Raw genomic sequence first — 17,725 nt, forward strand, 5'->3', positions numbered from 1 at the left:
GAGATAAGAAAGGGGACGAAAGGGTCGGCAACACGGCTCTTTAATTAAATACCACTATAGTGTGTGTGTGTGTGTGTGTGTGTGTGTGTGTGTGTGTGTGTGTGTGTGTGTGTGTGTGTGTGTGTGTGTGTGTGTGTGTGTGTGTGTGTGTGTGTGTGTGTGTGTGTGTGTGTGTGGGGGGGGTGTCCTTGCCTCTTCTGAGTGCATGTGTGTGTGTATAGCATGTGTGTGATTGCCAGTGCTCGTTCTCTCTCTCTCACCCTCTATCTCTTTCTCCCCCTCTACCTCTCTCTATCTCTCCCCCTCTCTCTCTGTTCCCCTCTATCTCTCTCTCTCCCCTCTATCTATCTATCTATCTATCTATCTATCTATCTATCTATCTATCTATCTATCTAATATAATAATAATATATGCCATTTAGCAGACGCTTTTATCCAAAGCGACTTACAATCATGTGTGCATACATTCTACGTATGGGTGGTCCCGGGAATCAAACCCACTACCCTGGCGTTACACGCGCCATGCTCTACCAACTGAGCTACAGAGGACCACTATCTATCTATCTATCTATCTATCTATCTATCTATCTATCTATCTATCTATCTATCTATCTATCTATCTCTCTCTCTCTCTCTCTCTCTCTCTCTCTCTCTCTCTCTCTCTCTCTCTCTCTCTCTCTCTCTCTCTCTCTCTCTCTCCTCTATATCTCTCTACCCCTCTATCTCTCTCTATCTCTCCCCCTCTCTCTCCCCTCTCTCTCTCTCTCTCCCCCTCTATCTTTCTCTCTCTCCCCCTATCTATCACTCTCACTCTCCTCTCTCTCTCTCTCTCTCCCCCTCTATATCTCTCTCTACCCCTCTATCTCTCTCTCTCTCTCCCCCCTCTCTCCCACTCTCTCTCTCCCCCTCTATATCTCTCTCTACCCCTCTATATCTCTCTCTACCCCTCTATATCTCTCTCTACCCCTCTATATCTCTCTCTACCCCTCTCTTTCTCTCTCTCTCTCTCTCTCTCTCTCTCTCTCTCTCTCCCCCTCTATATCTCTCTCTACCCCTCTATATCTCTCTCTACCCCTCTATATCTCTCTCTACCCCTCTATATCTCTCTCTACCCCTCTATATATCTCTCTACCCCTCTATATCTCTCTCTACCTCTCTCTCTCTCTCTCTCCCCCTCTATATCTCTCTCTACCCCTCTATATCTCTCTCTACCCCTCTATATCTCTCTCTACCCCTCTATCTCTCTCTACCCCTCTATCTCTCTTTACCCCTCTATCTCTCTCTACCCCTCTCTCTCTCTACCCCTCTATCTCTCTCTACCCCTCTATCTCTCTCTACCCCTCTCTCTCTCTACCCCTCTATATCTCTCTCTACCCCTCTATCTCTCTCTACCCCTCTATCTCTCTCTATCCCCTCTCTCTCTCTCCCCCTCTATATCTCTCTATCCCCTCCCCCTCTCTCCCCCTCTATATCTCTCTATCCCCCTCTCTCTCCCCCTCTATATCTCTCTCTACCCCCCTCTCTCTCCCCCACTTTATCTCCATAGCAGGCAACAAGCTCTCACTGCAGAATTAGATGTTTTTCCACGTTTCACCAAACATCACATTTTGAAGTTGCTCTAAACGTCCAATTTCAAAGTTGGAAAAAAGCGATTGCCTGATCACTGGAATTGAAGACAAGACCCTCGGTGCCGGAACGAGCAGATTAAAGTGCTCCCTGTTGCCGCCTAGTGGCGACATCCTGTATTTAGGTCCACCTAAACTCCAGACGTTTTAATAGGCATTCATTCTGACGAGGTTAAGAATGAACCCTTTACACTCTATATGGATAGGGACATATTGAAATGGTATCTTACAGAAGTAATATGAAAAGCATAACCATGGTAGCAATTGAAAAGGGAACAGTTTGGAGATCACGGGAAAATGATGAGACCGAAGGTGAGGACACAACAGTTCACCTGACAACAGTTCACCTGACAACAGTTCACCTGACAACAGTTCACCTGACAACAGTTCACCTGACAAGACTGAATCCAAACTTTTTACACTGTTGATTTTACTGTACGTTTCACCTTTCATTTCACATTTACTTTTCACTCCATTTGTTGATAAAATCTGAAAATACTCTGGACTGGCTAATAAAAAGAAAAGATTAAGATGGGCAAAAGAACACAGACACTGGACAGAGGAACTCTGCATAGAAGGCCAGCATCCTGGAGTCGCCTCTTCACTGTTGACGTTGAGACTGGACAGAGGAACTCTGCATAGAAGGCCAGCATCCCGGAGTCGCCTCTTCACTGTTGATGTTGAGAGTGGACAGAGGAACTCTGCCTAGAAGGCCAGCATCCCGGAGTCGCCTCTTCACTGTTGATGTTGAGACTGGACAGAGGAACTCTGCCTAGAAGGCCAGCATCCCGGAGTCACCTCTTCACTGTTGACGATGAGACTGGACGGAGGAACTCTGCCTAGAAGGCCAGCATCCCGGAGTCACCTCTTCACTGTTGACGATGAGACTGGACGGAGGAACTCTGCCTAGAAGGCCAGCATCCCGGAGTCACCTCTTCACTGTTGATGTTGAGACTGGACAGAGGAAACCTGCCTAGAAGGCCAGCATCCCAGAGTCACCTCTTCACTGTTGACGTTGAGCCTGGACAGAGGAACTCTGCCTAGAAGGTCAGCATCCCAGAGTCACCTCTTCACTGTTGACGTTGAGACTGGACAGAGGCACTCTGCCTAGAAGGCCAGCATCCCGGAGTCGCCTCTTCACTGTTGACGATGAGACTGGACAGAGGAACTCTGCCTAGAAGGCCAGCATCCCGGAGTCGCCTCTTCACTGTTGACGTTGAGACTGGACAGAGGAACTCTGCCTAGAAGGCCAGCATCCCGGAGTCGCCTCTTCACTGTTGACGTTGAGACTGGACAGAGGAACTCTGCCTAGAAGGCCAGCATCCCGGAGTCGCCTCTTCACTGTTGACGATGAGACTGGATGGAGGAACTCTGCCTAGAAGGCCAGCATCCCGGAGTCACCTCTTCACTGTTGACGTTGAGACTGGACGGAGGAACTCTGCCTAGAAGGTCAGCATCCCGGAGTCGCCTCTTCACTGTTGACGATGAGACTGGACAGAGGAACTCTGCCTAGAAGGCCAGCATCCCGGAGTCACCTCTTCACTGTTGACGTTGAGACTGGACAGAGGAACTCTGCTTAGAAGGCCAGCATCCCGGAGTCTCCTCTTCACTGTTGACGATGAGACTGGACAGAGGAACTCTGCCTAGAAGGCCAGCATCACGGAGTCACCTCTTCACTGTTGACGTTGAGACTGGACAGAGGTTAAGTGCAGTGGAATGAGCATTGGGGCTCATTTGTTTCCATGTGGTCCCCTACCAATCAATGACTGTTTGGAGGGTCCTGTCCCCCTACTAATCAATGACTGTTTGGAGGGTCCTATCCCCCTACTAATCAATAACTGTTTGGAGGGTCCTCCTACTAATCAATCACTGTTTGGAGGGTCCCCCTACTAATCAATGACTGTTTGGAGGGTCCTGTCCCCCTACTAATCAATAACTGTTTGGAGGGTCCCCCTACTAATTAATGACTGTTTGGAGGGTCCTGTCCCCCTACTAATCAATAACTGTTTGGAGGGTCCTGTCCCCCTAATAATCAATAACTGTTTGGAGGGTCCCCCTACTAATCAATGACTGTTTGGAGGGTCCTGTCCCCCTACTAATCAATGACTGTTTGGAGGGTCCTGTCCCCCTACTAATCAGTGACTGTCTGGAGGGTCCTCCTACTAATCAATGACTGTCTGGAGTGTCCTGTCCCCCTACTAATCAATGACTGTTTGGAGGGTCCTGTCCCCCTACTAATCAGTGACTGTCTGGAGGGTCCTCCTACTAATCAATGACTGTCTGGAGGGTCCTGTCCCCCTACTAATCAATGACTGTTTGGAGGGTCCTGTCCCCTTACTCATCAATAACTGTTTGGAGGGTCCCCCTACTAATCAATGACTGTTTGGAGGGTCCTCCTACTAATCAATGACTGTCTGGAGGGTCCTGTCCCCCTACTAATCAATGACTGTTTGGAGGGTCCCCCTACTAATCAATAACTGTTTGGAGGGTCCTCCTACTAATCAATGACTGTCTGGAGGGTCCTGTCCCCCTACTAATCAATGACTGTTTGGAGGGTCCTGTCCCCCTACTAATCAATAACTGTTTGGAGGGTCCCCCTACTAATCAATGACTGTTTGGAGGGTCCTGTCCCCCTACTAATCAATAACTGTTTGGAGGGTCCCCCTACTAATCAATGACTGTTTGGAGGGTCCTGTCCCCCTACTAATCAATAACTGTTTGGAGGGTCCCCCTACTAATCAAATCAAATCAAATCAAATCAAATTTATTTATATAGCCCTTCGTACATCAGCTGATATCTCAAAGTGCTGTACAGAAACCCAGCCTAAAACCCCAAACAGCAAACAATGCAGGTGTAAAAGCACGGTGGCTAGGAAAAACTCCCTAGAAAGGCCAAAACCTAGGAAGAAACCTAGAGAGGAACCGGGCTATGTGGGGTGGCCAGTCCTCTTCTGGCTGTGCCAGGTAGAGATTATAACAGAACATGACCAAGATGTTCAAATGTTCATAAATGACCAGCATGGTCAAATAATAATAAGGCAGAACAGTTGAAACTGGAGCAGCAGCACAGTCAGGTGGACTGGGGACAGCAAGGAGCCATCATGTCAGGTAGTCCTGGGGCACGGTCCTAGGGCTCAGGTCCTCCGAGAGAGAGAAAGAAAGAGAGAATTAGAGAGAGCATATGTGGGGTGGTCAGTCCTCTTCTGGCTGTGCCGGGTGGAGATTATAACAGAACGTGGCCAAGATGTTCAAATGTTCATAAATGACCAGCATGGTTGAATAATAGTAAGGCAGAACAGTTGAAACTGGAGCAGGAGCATGGCCAGGTGGACTGGGGACAGCAAGGAGTCCTCATGTCAGGTAGTCCTGGGACATGGTCCTAGGGCCCAGGCCAGTTGAAACTGGAGCAGCAGCATGGCCAGGTGGACTGGGGACAGCAAGGAGTCATCATGTCAGGTAGTCCTGGGGCATGGTCCTAGGGCTCAGGTCCTCCGAGAGAGAGAAAGAAAGAGAGAAAGAGAGAATTAGAGAACGCACACTTAGATTCACACAGGACACCGAATAGGACAGGAGAAGTACTCCAGATAAACAAACTGACCCTAGCCCCCCGACACATAAACTACTGCAGCATAAATACTGGAGGCTGAGACAGGAGGGGTCAGGAGACACTGTGGCCCCATCCGAGGACACCCCGGACAGGGCCAAACAGGAAGGATATAACCCCACCCACTTTGCCAAAGCACAGCCCCCACACCACTAGAGGGAAATCTTCAACCACCAACTTACCATCCTGAGACAAGGCCGAGTATAGCCCACAAAGATCTCCGACACGGTACAACCCAAGGGGGGACCCAGACAGGCCGACCACAACAGTGAATCAACCCACCCAGGTGACGCACCCCCCAGAGACGGCACGAGAGAGCCCCAGCAAGCCAGTGACTCAGCCCCGTAACAGGGTTAGAGGCAGAGAATCCCAGTGGAAAGAGGGGAACCGGCCAGGCAGAGACAGCAAGGGCGGTTCGTTGCTCCAGAGCCTTTCCGTTCACCTTCCCACTCCTGGGCCAGACTACACTCAATCATATGACCCACTGAAGAGATGAGTCTTCAGTAAAGACTTAAAGGTTGAGACCGAGTTTGCGTCTCTAACATGGGTAGGCAGACCGTTCCATAAAAATGGAGCTCTATAGGAGAAAGCCCTGCCTCCAGCTGTTTGCTTAGAAATTCTAGGGACAATTAGGAGGCCTGCGTCTTGTGACCGTAGCGTACGTGTAGGTATGTACGGCAGGACCAAATCAGAGAGGTAGGTAGGAGCTGACTACTAATCAATGACTGTTTGGAGGGTCCTGTCCCCCTACTAATCAATGACTGTTCAGAGGGTCCTGTCCCCCTACTAATCAATAACTGTTTGGAGGGTCCTGTCCCCCTACTAATCAATGACTCTCTGGGGGGTCCTGTTCCCCTACTAATCAATGACTGTTTAGAGGGCCCTGTCCTCCAACTAATCAATGACTGTTTAGAGGGTCCTGTCCTCCAACTAATCAATGACTGTTTAGAGGGTCCTGTCCCCCTACCAATCAATGACTGTCTGGAGGGTCCTGTCCCCCTACTAATCAATAACTGTTTGGAGGGTCCCCCTACTAATCAATGACTGTTCAGAGGGTCCTGTCCCCCTACTAATCAATAACTGTTTGGAGGGTCCTGTCCCCCTACTAATCAATGACTCTCTGGGGGGTCCTGTTCCCCTACTAATCAATGACTGTTTAGAGGGCCCTGTCCTCCAACTAATCAATGACTGTTTAGAGGGTCCTGTCCTCCAACTAATCAATGACTGTTTAGAGGGTCCTGTCCCCCTACCAATCAATGACTGTTTGGAGGGTCCACCTACTAATCAATAACTGTTTGGAGGTTCCTGTCCTCCTACTAATCAATGACTGTCTGGAGTGTCCTGTCCCCCTACTAATCAATGACTGTCTGGAGGGTCCTGTCCCCCTACTAATCAATGACTGTCTGGAGGGTCCTGTCCTCCTGCTAATCAATGACTGTCTGGAGGGTCCTGTCCCCCTACTAATCAATGACTGTTTGGAGGGTTCCCCTACTAATCAGTGACTGTCTGGAGGGTCCTGGCCCCCTACTAATCAATGACTGTTTAGAGGGTCCTGTCCCCCTACTAATCAATGACTGTTTGGAGGGTCCTGTCCCCCTATTAATCAATGATTGTCTGGAGGGTCCTGTCCCCCTACTAATCAATGACTGTTTAGAGGGTCCTGTCCCCTTACTAATCAATGACTGTTTGGAGGGTCCTGTCCCTCTGCTAATCAGTGACTGATTGAGGACCTTTTTTCTCCTGCTTCCTGCCTGACATACTGAGAAATGAGGGAGCTTTCTATTTTGTCTTCGGATGACAAACTCCTCAAGAGCTGAATGGGAAGGAAGGAGGGAGGGAGGATCAGAGAGGAATAACAGAATGAGAGGTATAGAGTAGTAGATAGAGAGGCCATCCAAGGTGTCATATTGTCTCATGGAGATCTGGTCTGTGTGACAGCTCTGGAAATGTGTGGCCATTGATTTGGTAATTAGCGCAGTATTGACGGGATTGACGCCAGCCTGCTGACGGGTTATCAGGAAATTGTTTCACGAAAGTTGCCAGGTCGCAATTGTAAATGAGAACTTGTTCTCAACTTGCCTTAATAAATAAAGGTGAAATAAAAAATAAATAAAAAAGTTAGTTATGCATTCTGCCTCTCTCTCTCTCTCTCACTAACACACACACACACACACACACACACACACACACACACACACACACACACACACACACACACACACACACACACACACACACACACACACACACACACACACAGACACAGACACAGACACAGACACAGACACAGACACAGACACAGACACACACAGACACACACACACACACACACAGACACACACACACACACACACACACACACACACACACACACACACACACACACACAGAGTGGAGTGGAACACATGTGCGGTCCACGTAGCCTAGTTAATGTCCCCTGATAGAAAGGTAATTTACAACAGAAGAGAGCTGGCTGCCTGGTAACAGACAATCAGTCAGTTAAGAATGTAATTAGCTCTCTACTTTACGTGTTTCTGCCTCATTTACATGTTCTGTCTTCTACTGTTCTATTTTTAAAGTGTTCCTGATTCTCTGGAATTTTGGTCATAAAATGTAGGGATTTGACACTTCATTTAGAAACAGGCAGTCCCTTGGTTGAGTCAGTCAGTCATTTATAAACAGGCAGTCCCCTTGGTTGAGTCAGCCAGTCATTTAGAAACAGGAAGTCCCCTTGGTTGAGTCAGCCAGTCATTTATAAACAGGAAGTCCCCTTGGTTGAGTCAGCCAGTCATTTATAAACAGGAAGTCCCCTTGGTTGAGTCAGCCAGTCATTTATAAACAGGCAGACCCCTTGGTTGAGTCAGCCAGTCATTTATAAACAGGAAGTCCCCTTGGTTGAGTCAGCCAGTCATGTATAAACAGGCAGACCCCTTGGTTGAGTCAGCCAGTCATTTATAAACAGGCAGGCCCCTTGGTTGAGTCAGCCAGTCATTTATAAACAGGAAGTCCCCTTGGTTGAGTCAGCCAGTCATTTATAAATAGGAAGTCCCCTTGGTTGAGTCAGCCAGTCATTTATAAACAGGCAGACCCCTTGGTTGAGTCAGCCAGTCATTTATAAACAGGAAGTCCCCTCGGTTGAGTCAGTCAGTGTCTCGTTAAAGAAACAAGTTCAAACCAAGATGTTGTCCAGTGTTCACAGATTTCCCAGTTGACACAACCAGACAAACAAGGCATGTGAAGTGTCAACTGCCTCCATCCTGGACATGCTGCAGTGGAAATGAAGTGCACTTCTGAGAGCCTGATCCAAATCAATCTGCAATTGATTTAAAAAATCAGTCAAGTAGACTGTCCGTGAAGTGGAGTTTTTTGGGGTTGTTTTTTTTTATTTTAGGACTGTTGTTTTAAAGGGGACGGCTTTCTCTTCTCTTTCTGATGGAAATTAAGGCCATCTGCCGCTAGAGTTTAACGATGCCCTGCTAACGCACGCAAGCACACACACACACACACACACACACGCTCACACGCACACACGCACACATACAGCTAATGCAGTCATCTGAATTCATTAGTCGATGAGAGTATATGGTGCGGGATACAAATAAATATATTTTTCCTCCCTCATATCCACAGAATATGTAGATTTATACAGTCTCCCTGGAGTCCCAGTACACACATTTATTTAAGTCCAGTGATTAACTATAAACTAGATAGAGTTTTTAAAAAATGCTAAAAAAGGAGCCACAGAATTTAAAGTCCCTCTCTCTCTACCTCACCTCTCGCTCTCTATCTCTCGCTCTCTCTCTACCCTTCCCTCTCTTTCTACCTCCCTTTCTCTCTCTCTCTACCTCACCTCTTTTTACCTCACCTCTGTCTCCCTCTACCTCACCTCTCTCTCTACCTCACCTCTCTCTCTCTCCCTCTCCCTCTCTCTAAATCACCTCTCTCTCTCCCCCTCCCCCTTTCTCTCTACCTCACCTCTCTCTCTCCCCCTCTCTCTCTCTCTACCTCACCTCTCTCTCTCACTCCGCCTCCCCCCTCTCTCTACCTCACCTCTCTCTCCCCCTCCCCCTCTCTCTCTACCTCACCTCTCTCCCCCTCCCTCTCTCTCCCCCCTCCCTCCTTCTCTCTCTCCTTATAGACTCCAGGCATATAGAGAATGTGGAGGCTGTGCAGCGGCTCCAGGACTCTCTCCATGAGGCCTTGCAGGACTTAGAAGGTGGCCACAACACGGAGGACCCTCGGCGGACAGGAAAGCTGCTGATGACTCTTCCCTTGCTCCGTCAGACCGCCGCCAAGGCCGTGCAGCACTTCTACAGCATCAAGGTGCAGGGTAAAGTGCCCATGCACAAACTCTTCCTGGAGATGCTGGAGGCCAAGGCTTGATAATTGGGCGGGGAGGCTTGAATGACAGCTGTATCGCCCAATGAGGATGAAGGACAGCCCCTGAATAGGAGGGGTGATGGTACGGAGAACCTATGACAGTGACATTACAACGCTGATCGTTGTTTCTATGGAACAAAATTAATGAGGAATAGAGGGAAACGAGACAAACTGATTTTAAGGGTGAATTTAAAGATGCTGTGGGATATAGTCATGTATATAAAGATGCTGTGTACAGAACTGCTGTTATAATCAGAGACTGTTCGTTCTAGATCACCTGTAACTACTGAGAGGTTTGGTTTCTTTTCACCTTGTGAATAGGAATGGTATGATCAATCTGATTGGTTTCAGAGCTACTCAAGTATCTGATCAATCTGATTGGTTAGTGCTCCTCAAGTATCTGATCAATCTGATTGGTTAGTGCTACTCAAGTATCTGATCAATCTGATTGGTTAGAGCTACTCAAGTATCTGATCAATCTGATTGGTTAGTGCTCCTCAAGTATCTGATCAATCTGATTGGTTAAGAGCTACTCAAGTATCTGATCAATCTGATTGGTTAGTGCTACTCAAGTATCTGATCAATCTGATTGGTTAAGAGCTACTCAAGTATCTGATCAATCTGATTGGTTAGTGCTCCTCAAGTATCTGATCAATCTGATTGGTTAAGAGCTACTCAAGTATCTGATCAATCTGATTGGTTAGTGCTACTCAAGTATCTGATCAATCTGATTGGTTAAGAGCTACTCAAGTATCTGATCAATCTGATTGGATTGGTATCTGATCAATCTGATTGGTTAGTGCTCCTCAAGTATCTGATCAATCTGATTGGTTAGTGCTCCTCAAGTATCTGATCAATCTGATTGGTTAGTGCTCCTCAAGTATCTGATCAATCTGATTGGTTAAGAGCTACTCAAGTATCTGATCAATCTGATTGGTTAGTGCTACTCAAGTATCTGATCAATCTGATTGGTTAAGAGCTACTCAAGTATCTGATCAATCTGATTGGTTAGTGCTACTCAAGTATCTGATCAATCTGATTGGTTAGTGCTCCTCAAGTATCTGATCAATCTGATTGGTTAAGAGCTACTCAAGTATCTGATCAATCTGATTGGTTAGTGCTACTCAAGTATCTGATCAATCTGATTGGTTAAGAGCTACTCAAGTATCTGATCAATCTGATTGGTTAGTGCTACTCAAGTATCTGATCAATCTGATTGGTTAGTGCTACTCAAGTATCTGATCAATCTGATTGGTTAGTGCTACTCAAGTATCTGATCAATCTGATTGGTTAAGAGCTACTCAAGTATCTGATCAATCTGATTGGTTAGTGCTACTCAAGTATCTGATCAATCTGATTGGTTAGAGCTACTCAAGTATCTGATCAATCTGATTGGTTAGTGCTACTCAAGTATGATTTTTTTCTCTTTTTTTATTTTCATTTACATTTAAGTCATTTAGCAGACGCTCTTATCCAGAGCGACTTATGTCAGTTGTATAACATTATATTCTGGTATATATCCCAGTCAACAGTTTAGACACATTTAAGGGTCTTTCTTTTTTGTTGTTGCTATGCTCTACATTGTAGAATAACAGTGAAGACATCACAACTATGAAATAACACATATGGAATCATGTAGTAACCAAAAAAGTGTTAAACAAAACAAAAATATTTGAGATTGTTCAAAGTAGCCACTCTTTGCCAATTTGATGACAGCTTTGCATACTCTTGGAATTCTCTCAACCAGCTTCATGAGGTAGTCACCTGGAATGCATTTCAATTAACAGGTGTGGCTTGTTAAAAGTGAATTTGGAGAATTTCTTTCCTTCCTAATGCGTTTGAGCCAATAATTTGTGTTGTGACAAGGTAGTGGTGGTATACAGAAGCCCTATTTGGACAAAGTCCATGTGATGGCAAGAACAGCTCAAGAAAGCAAAGAGAAATGACAGTCCGTCTTTACTTTAAGACATGAAGGCCAGTCAATACGGCAAAAATTCAAGTACTTTGAAAGTTTATTCAAGTGCAGTCGCAAAAACAATCAAGCACTATGATAAAACTGGCTCTCATGAGGACCGCCACAGGAAAGGAAAACCCAGAGTTACCTCTGCTGCAGAGGATAAGTTCATTAGAGTTGCCTGCCTCAGAAATTGCAGCCCAAATAAATGCTTCACAGAGTTCAAGTAACAGACACATCTCAACATCAACTGTTCAGAGGAGACTGCGTGAATCAGGCCTTCATGGTCGAATTGCTGCAAAGAAACCACTACTAAAGGACACCAATAATAAGAACAAACAATGGACATTAGACCGGTGGAAATCTGTCCTTTGGTCTGATGAGACCAAATTTGAGATTTTTGGTTCCAACTGCCGTGCCAGTGTGAGATGCAGAGTAGGTGAACAGATGATCTCCGCATGTGTGGTTCCCACCGTGAAGCATGGAAGAGGAGGTGTGATGGTGCTTTGCTGGTGACACTGTCCGTGATTTATTTAGAATTCAAGGCACACTTAACCAGCATGGCTAACAGCATTCTGCAGTGATACACCATCCCATCTGGTTTGGGCTTAATGGGACTGTGATTTGTTTTTCAACAGGACAATGACAGGACAATGACCCAACACACCACCAGGCTATGTAAAAGCTATTTGACCAAGAAGGAGAGTGATGGAGTTCTGCATCAGAAGACCTGGCCTTCAAAATCACCTGACCTCAACCCAATTGAGATGGTTTGGGATGAGTTGGACCGCAGAGTGAAGGAAAAGCAGCCAACATGTGCTCAGCATAGGTGGGAACTCCTTCAAGACTGTTGGAAAAGCATTCCATGTGAAGTTGGTTGAGAGAATGCCAAGAGTGTGCAACGCTGTCATCAAGGCAAAGGGTGGCGACTTTGAAGAATTTAAAATATATTTTGATTTGTTTAACACTTTTTTTTGGTTGCTACTTTATTTCATAGTTGTGATGTCTACACTTTTATTCTAGAATGTAGAAAATAGCTATAAAAAAAACAAAGACCCTTGAATGAGTTGGTTTGTCCAAACTTTGACTGGTACTGTATATGTACTGTATATTGGGTCATTTTCCCTAGGAATGGATTGGGTTTGGCAGTTATTGTGTTGTATTACTTATCAAAGAAGCACATCCATACACCTTTAGGGGGTAAGAGATTGAGTCCTTCGTAACCACACCTGGGCTGAAATAAAATAAGCCTTCTGTTGTCAGAGAGCCTTCCCAGAGTCCCCCGAGAGTTTTTTTAATCCTCTCTGTTATATCACACAATATTTTACATAAAGCTGCTTTTTTTTTAATGACCATAGAGTGAATTCTGCTTCCTGTTTTCTTTTTTTGCCAAGGAAGGTACAGTGTCATGACAACCCTACACGATACTGGTGTCATGACAACCCTACACGATACTGGTGTCATGACAACCCTACTCTGTTATGCCCTGAGCAGAGGGAGCAGGGTTCCCCACTTCAGAGATCCCATGTGCGGAACAGCGCTAACCCTCCAACCACTCACAGTAATGTAATGTGTAGCTAATTATAGCTAAATACAGAAGAGATAGACTGCTGTTCCCTTGGCACCCACCAACCCCTACCTTCCTCCTCTCAAAGGTGTAACGATCAAACCGATACAGTGTTCAGAGCATCTCCTCTACAGGCAACTATAGTCTACTGTAATGTTGACAATGAGATGGAGCTATGGGAATGGAAAGGTCGAAGATAACTGCCAAGACCAATCACATGTTTTCACATCATATTTTTTTTCTGAGCCTGTGTGAACGCGGCCTAATTCAGCAGGGGGTTGGGCTTCCGAGTGGCGCAGCGGTCTAAGGAACTTTAGCTCAGTGGTAGAGGCGTCACTACAGACCCTGGTTCGATTCCAGGCTGTATCACAACCGGCCGTGATTGGGAGTCCCACGGGGCGGTGCACATTTGGCCCAGCGTCGTCCGGGTTGGCCGTCATTGTAAATAAGAATTTGTTCTTAACTGACTTGCCGAGTTAAATAAAGGTTAAAATATATATATATACATTAATAATAATAAATTCCATTTAAACTCCAGTCAATTCAGAACTTAAACCAAATTCCAATTCCAAATGTACCCTTATAAAAAAACATTGAAGAGAATTAGAACTTCCTCGAGTTGAATGGAATTGACCCCAACACTGTAATTCAGTCATTTAAAGGATCTCAGGACAGTGATAATGTGTCCTTTGTACTGGTCCAAGATCAGTTCTCTCCCCAACTGCCACAGTATTTTAATCTATTGGGAATATAAATTAGCTATGCAGATACTTACTTCCTATTCCAATATCTCCTCGAAGCTTACAACCAGACATTATATTGTAGTACATTTGGGAGTAGCACCGACCGGTACTTGAACCTGGGTCCAGCAACTGTCAAGCAAATACCTTACCCATTACGGCAAGAGGTATCAAGTCTCATGACAAGGGTTGTGAGGTGTTGGGTAAAGGTCGCTACAATATGATTAACTATGTTAATAAGACTAAGACAAAGAGAGTATCTCTCCAAAGAGTTGTGAGTTTCAGTACTATTCCCTTCTCTGTTCTCCTCAAAGATAATTATTAATTCAAGATAATTATTGTTCCTAACCCCCCCCATCCTCCTTATTCGCTCAAATTAATGTAAGAAAAATAAAAGAGAAAAATGCTTAAATTATTTTAAGCGGCTAAAACGGTATATATCCAATTAATTTTAATTGTCTTCATAAGCTGAAAATTCTCAAAAGATATAGAGCAATTAAATCTCAGCATTGACTCCGTTACCTCTGGGACAGAGAGGAGACCGTTTAACAGGATTGGCAGTGAAGGGTTTTGGCTAGACGGCTAACGCGATTGCATGGGCATCTTTAACGGTTTATTAACAGTTAAGAAAAGGAGTTATAACAGTCATATTAGCAGTGTAATAGGTATATAAAAAAGAGTGATCACTGGGCTATGCAAGGCCAAATGTGGCCAATACTATTGTGTTTGTTATTAATGAGCTGACTGGTGAATCTTTGGTTGTACTTTGTTAACATGTTTAAATGAAGTGAATACAGTTAAACGTACACAGTAACTGTTAGTATATAACATATTCTATCCCCTCCAGTTCTGTCAACCATGGTAACTGTTCACAATCCTAAACTAATATAGACAGTGACTGTTAGTATATAACATATTCTACCCCATTCAGTTCTGTCAACCATGGTAACTGTTCACAATCCTAAACTAATATAGACACAGTGACTGTTAGTATATAACATATTCTATCCCCTCCAGTTCTGTCAACCATGGTAACTGTTCACAATCCTAAACTAATATAGACACAGTGACTGTTAGTATATAACATATTCTATCCCCTCCAGTTCTGTCAACCATGGTAACTGTTCACAATCCTAAACTAATATAGACACAGTGACTGTTAGTATATAACATATTCTATCCCCTTCAGTTCTGTCAACCATGGTAACTGTTCACAATCCTAAACTAAGATAGACACAGTAACTGTTAGTATATAACATATTCTATCCCCTCCAGTTCTGTCAACCATGGTAACTGTTCACAATCCTAAACTAATATAGACACAGTGACTGTTAGTATATAACATATTCTATACCCTCCAGTTCTGTCAACCATGGTAACTGTTCACAATCCTAAACTAATATAGACACAGTGACTGTTAGTATATAACATATTCTACCCCATTCAGTTCTGTCAACCATGATAACTATTCACAATCCTAAACTAATATAGACACAGTGACTGTTAGTATATAACATATTCTACCCCATTCAGTTCTGTCAACCATGATAACTATTCACAATCCTAAACTAATATAGACACAGTGACTGTTAGTATATAACATATTCAATCCCCTCCAGTTCTGTCAACCATGGTAACAGTTCACAATCCTAAACCAAGATAGACACAGTGACTGTTAGTATATAACATATTCTACCCCATTCAGTTCTGTCAACCATGGTAACTGTTCACAATCCTAAACTAAGATAGACACAGTGACTGTTAGTATATAACATATTCTATCCCCTTCAGTTCTGTCAACCATGGTAACTGTTCACAATCCTAAACTAAGATAGACACAGTGACTGTTAGTATATAACATATTCTATCCCCTTCAGTTCTGTCAACCATGGTAACTGTTCACAATCCTAAACTAAGATAGACACAGTGACTGTTAGTATATAACATATTCTATCCCCTTCAGTTCTGTCAACCATGGTAACAGTTCACAATCCTAAACTAATATAGACACAGTGACTGTTAGTATATAACATATTCTATCCCCTCCAGTTCTGTCAACCATGGTAACTGTTCACAATCCTAAACCAATATAGACACAGTAACTGTTAGTATATAACATATTCTATCCCCTCCAGTTCTGTCAACCATGGTAACTGTTCACAATCCTAAACTAATATAGACACAGTAACTGTTAGTATATAACATATTATACCCCATTCAGTTCTGTCAACCATGATAACTATTCACAATCCTAAACTAATATAGACACAGTAACTGTTAGTATATAACATATTCTATCCCCTCCAGTTCTGTCAACCATGGTAACTGTTCACGATCCTAAACTAAGATAGACACAGTGACTGTTAGTATATAACATATTCTATCCCCTTCAGTTCTGTCAACCATGGTAACTGTTCACGATCCTAAACTAATATAGACAGTGACTGTTAGTATATAACATATTCTATCCCCTTCAGTTCTGTCAACCATGGTAACTGTTCACAATCCTAAACTAATATAGATGTTTGGTATTTGGCTGTTGCGTTTTCACAAATGTTTTGTTATTATTTGTTTTTGAATTCAGTATTAAAGGAAATTAAGTAATATATTAGTCACCAGCTATTTTGAGGAAAACTTTTTTTATTTTTTTTATTTAAAAAAAAAACAACTAAAAGAGACAAAAAGTAAAAAGTTGAGCCAGTCCATTTTTTATATCACATGTTGTGTTTGGGAACATGGTGACGGCTCCTTGTGTCGTAAAACGGAGGAACATACTGCAATATACAGCACATTACCATGAATGTTGGTACAGGACAAAGCAGACAGAACATATCAATTACTCCTGGTTTGGAAGCGGGCCGGGCTGTTCCCCCTGAGACCAGGTGGCAAAGAAATACAGGAATATCACTTCCTGTCTGGGTATTAAAAACATGGAGGTGACAAGGGGCACATTCCTGGGAAGAAGGAAGCTTCTTATCCGACGTTCTATTTGTGGAGGACTAGAGTATCTTATCACCACGCACATTGAGATGACTATAATTTACATAAAACACAAACAACAATTCGCTTTCCGACTTATGGCTCGTTGTGGTCCGCGGTGTATTGACTAGTGAATGTCTGGGACACGGTATGCACCCTGGGATATTTGATTACCCTAGAGGGTTGATTCCCCCTTAATAAAAGCACTATGGTAGCTGTTAAGATGTATGAGGTATCAGGGTAAGAATGAAAGCTTTGGTTAATTGTGATACCTACAGGATGAACTTCTCCCACCTATAAAAAGAGACTATGGAGAGAGTCTATGGAAATAACTATGTATGTTCATCTCTGATTTTTTTAAACATTTATTTAACTAGGCAATTCAGTTAAGAACGAATTCTTATTCATAATGACGGCCTACCAGGGAACAGTGGGTGAACTGCCTTGTTCAGAGGGGCAGAACAACAGATTTTTATCTTGTCAGCTCGGCGATTCGATCCAGCAACCTTTCGGTTACTAGTCCAATGTTCTAACCACTAGGCTACCTGCTGGTTACTAGTCCGACACTCTAACCTCTAGACTACCTGCTGGTTACTAGTCCGACACTCTAACCACTAGGCTACCTGCTGGTTACTAGTCCGACACTCTAACCACTAGACTACCTGCTGGTTACTAGTCCAACACTCTAACCACTAGTCTACCTGCTGGTTACTAGTCCAACACTCTAACCACTAGGCTACCTGCTGGTTACTAGTCCAACACTCTAACCACTAGGCTACCTGCTGGTTACTAGTCCAACACTCTAACCACTAGGCTACCTGCTGGTTACTAGTCCAATACTCTAACCACTAGTCTACCTGCTGGTTACTAGTCCAAT

General features: G+C 44.2%; 1 protein-coding gene across 1 annotated transcript in view; it reads left to right on the forward strand.

The window, feature by feature from the left end:
• The window catches only part of LOC123991531 (steroid hormone receptor ERR2-like), a 96,663-nt gene extending 86,435 nt beyond the window's left edge, over nucleotides 1-10,228 (forward strand). Inside the window, exon 7 of the mRNA XM_046293150.1 lies at nucleotides 9,367-10,228. Coding sequence (XP_046149106.1) covers nucleotides 9,367-9,611 — 245 coding nt within the window. The 3' untranslated portion in view covers nucleotides 9,612-10,228. The remainder of the gene's footprint in view (nucleotides 1-9,366) is intronic.
• The last annotated feature ends 7,497 nt before the right edge of the window (nucleotides 10,229-17,725 follow it).

The sequence above is a fragment of the Oncorhynchus gorbuscha genome, linkage group LG12 (genome assembly GCF_021184085.1).
Source record: "Oncorhynchus gorbuscha isolate QuinsamMale2020 ecotype Even-year linkage group LG12, OgorEven_v1.0, whole genome shotgun sequence".
Taxonomy (NCBI): Eukaryota; Metazoa; Chordata; class Actinopteri; order Salmoniformes; family Salmonidae; genus Oncorhynchus; species Oncorhynchus gorbuscha.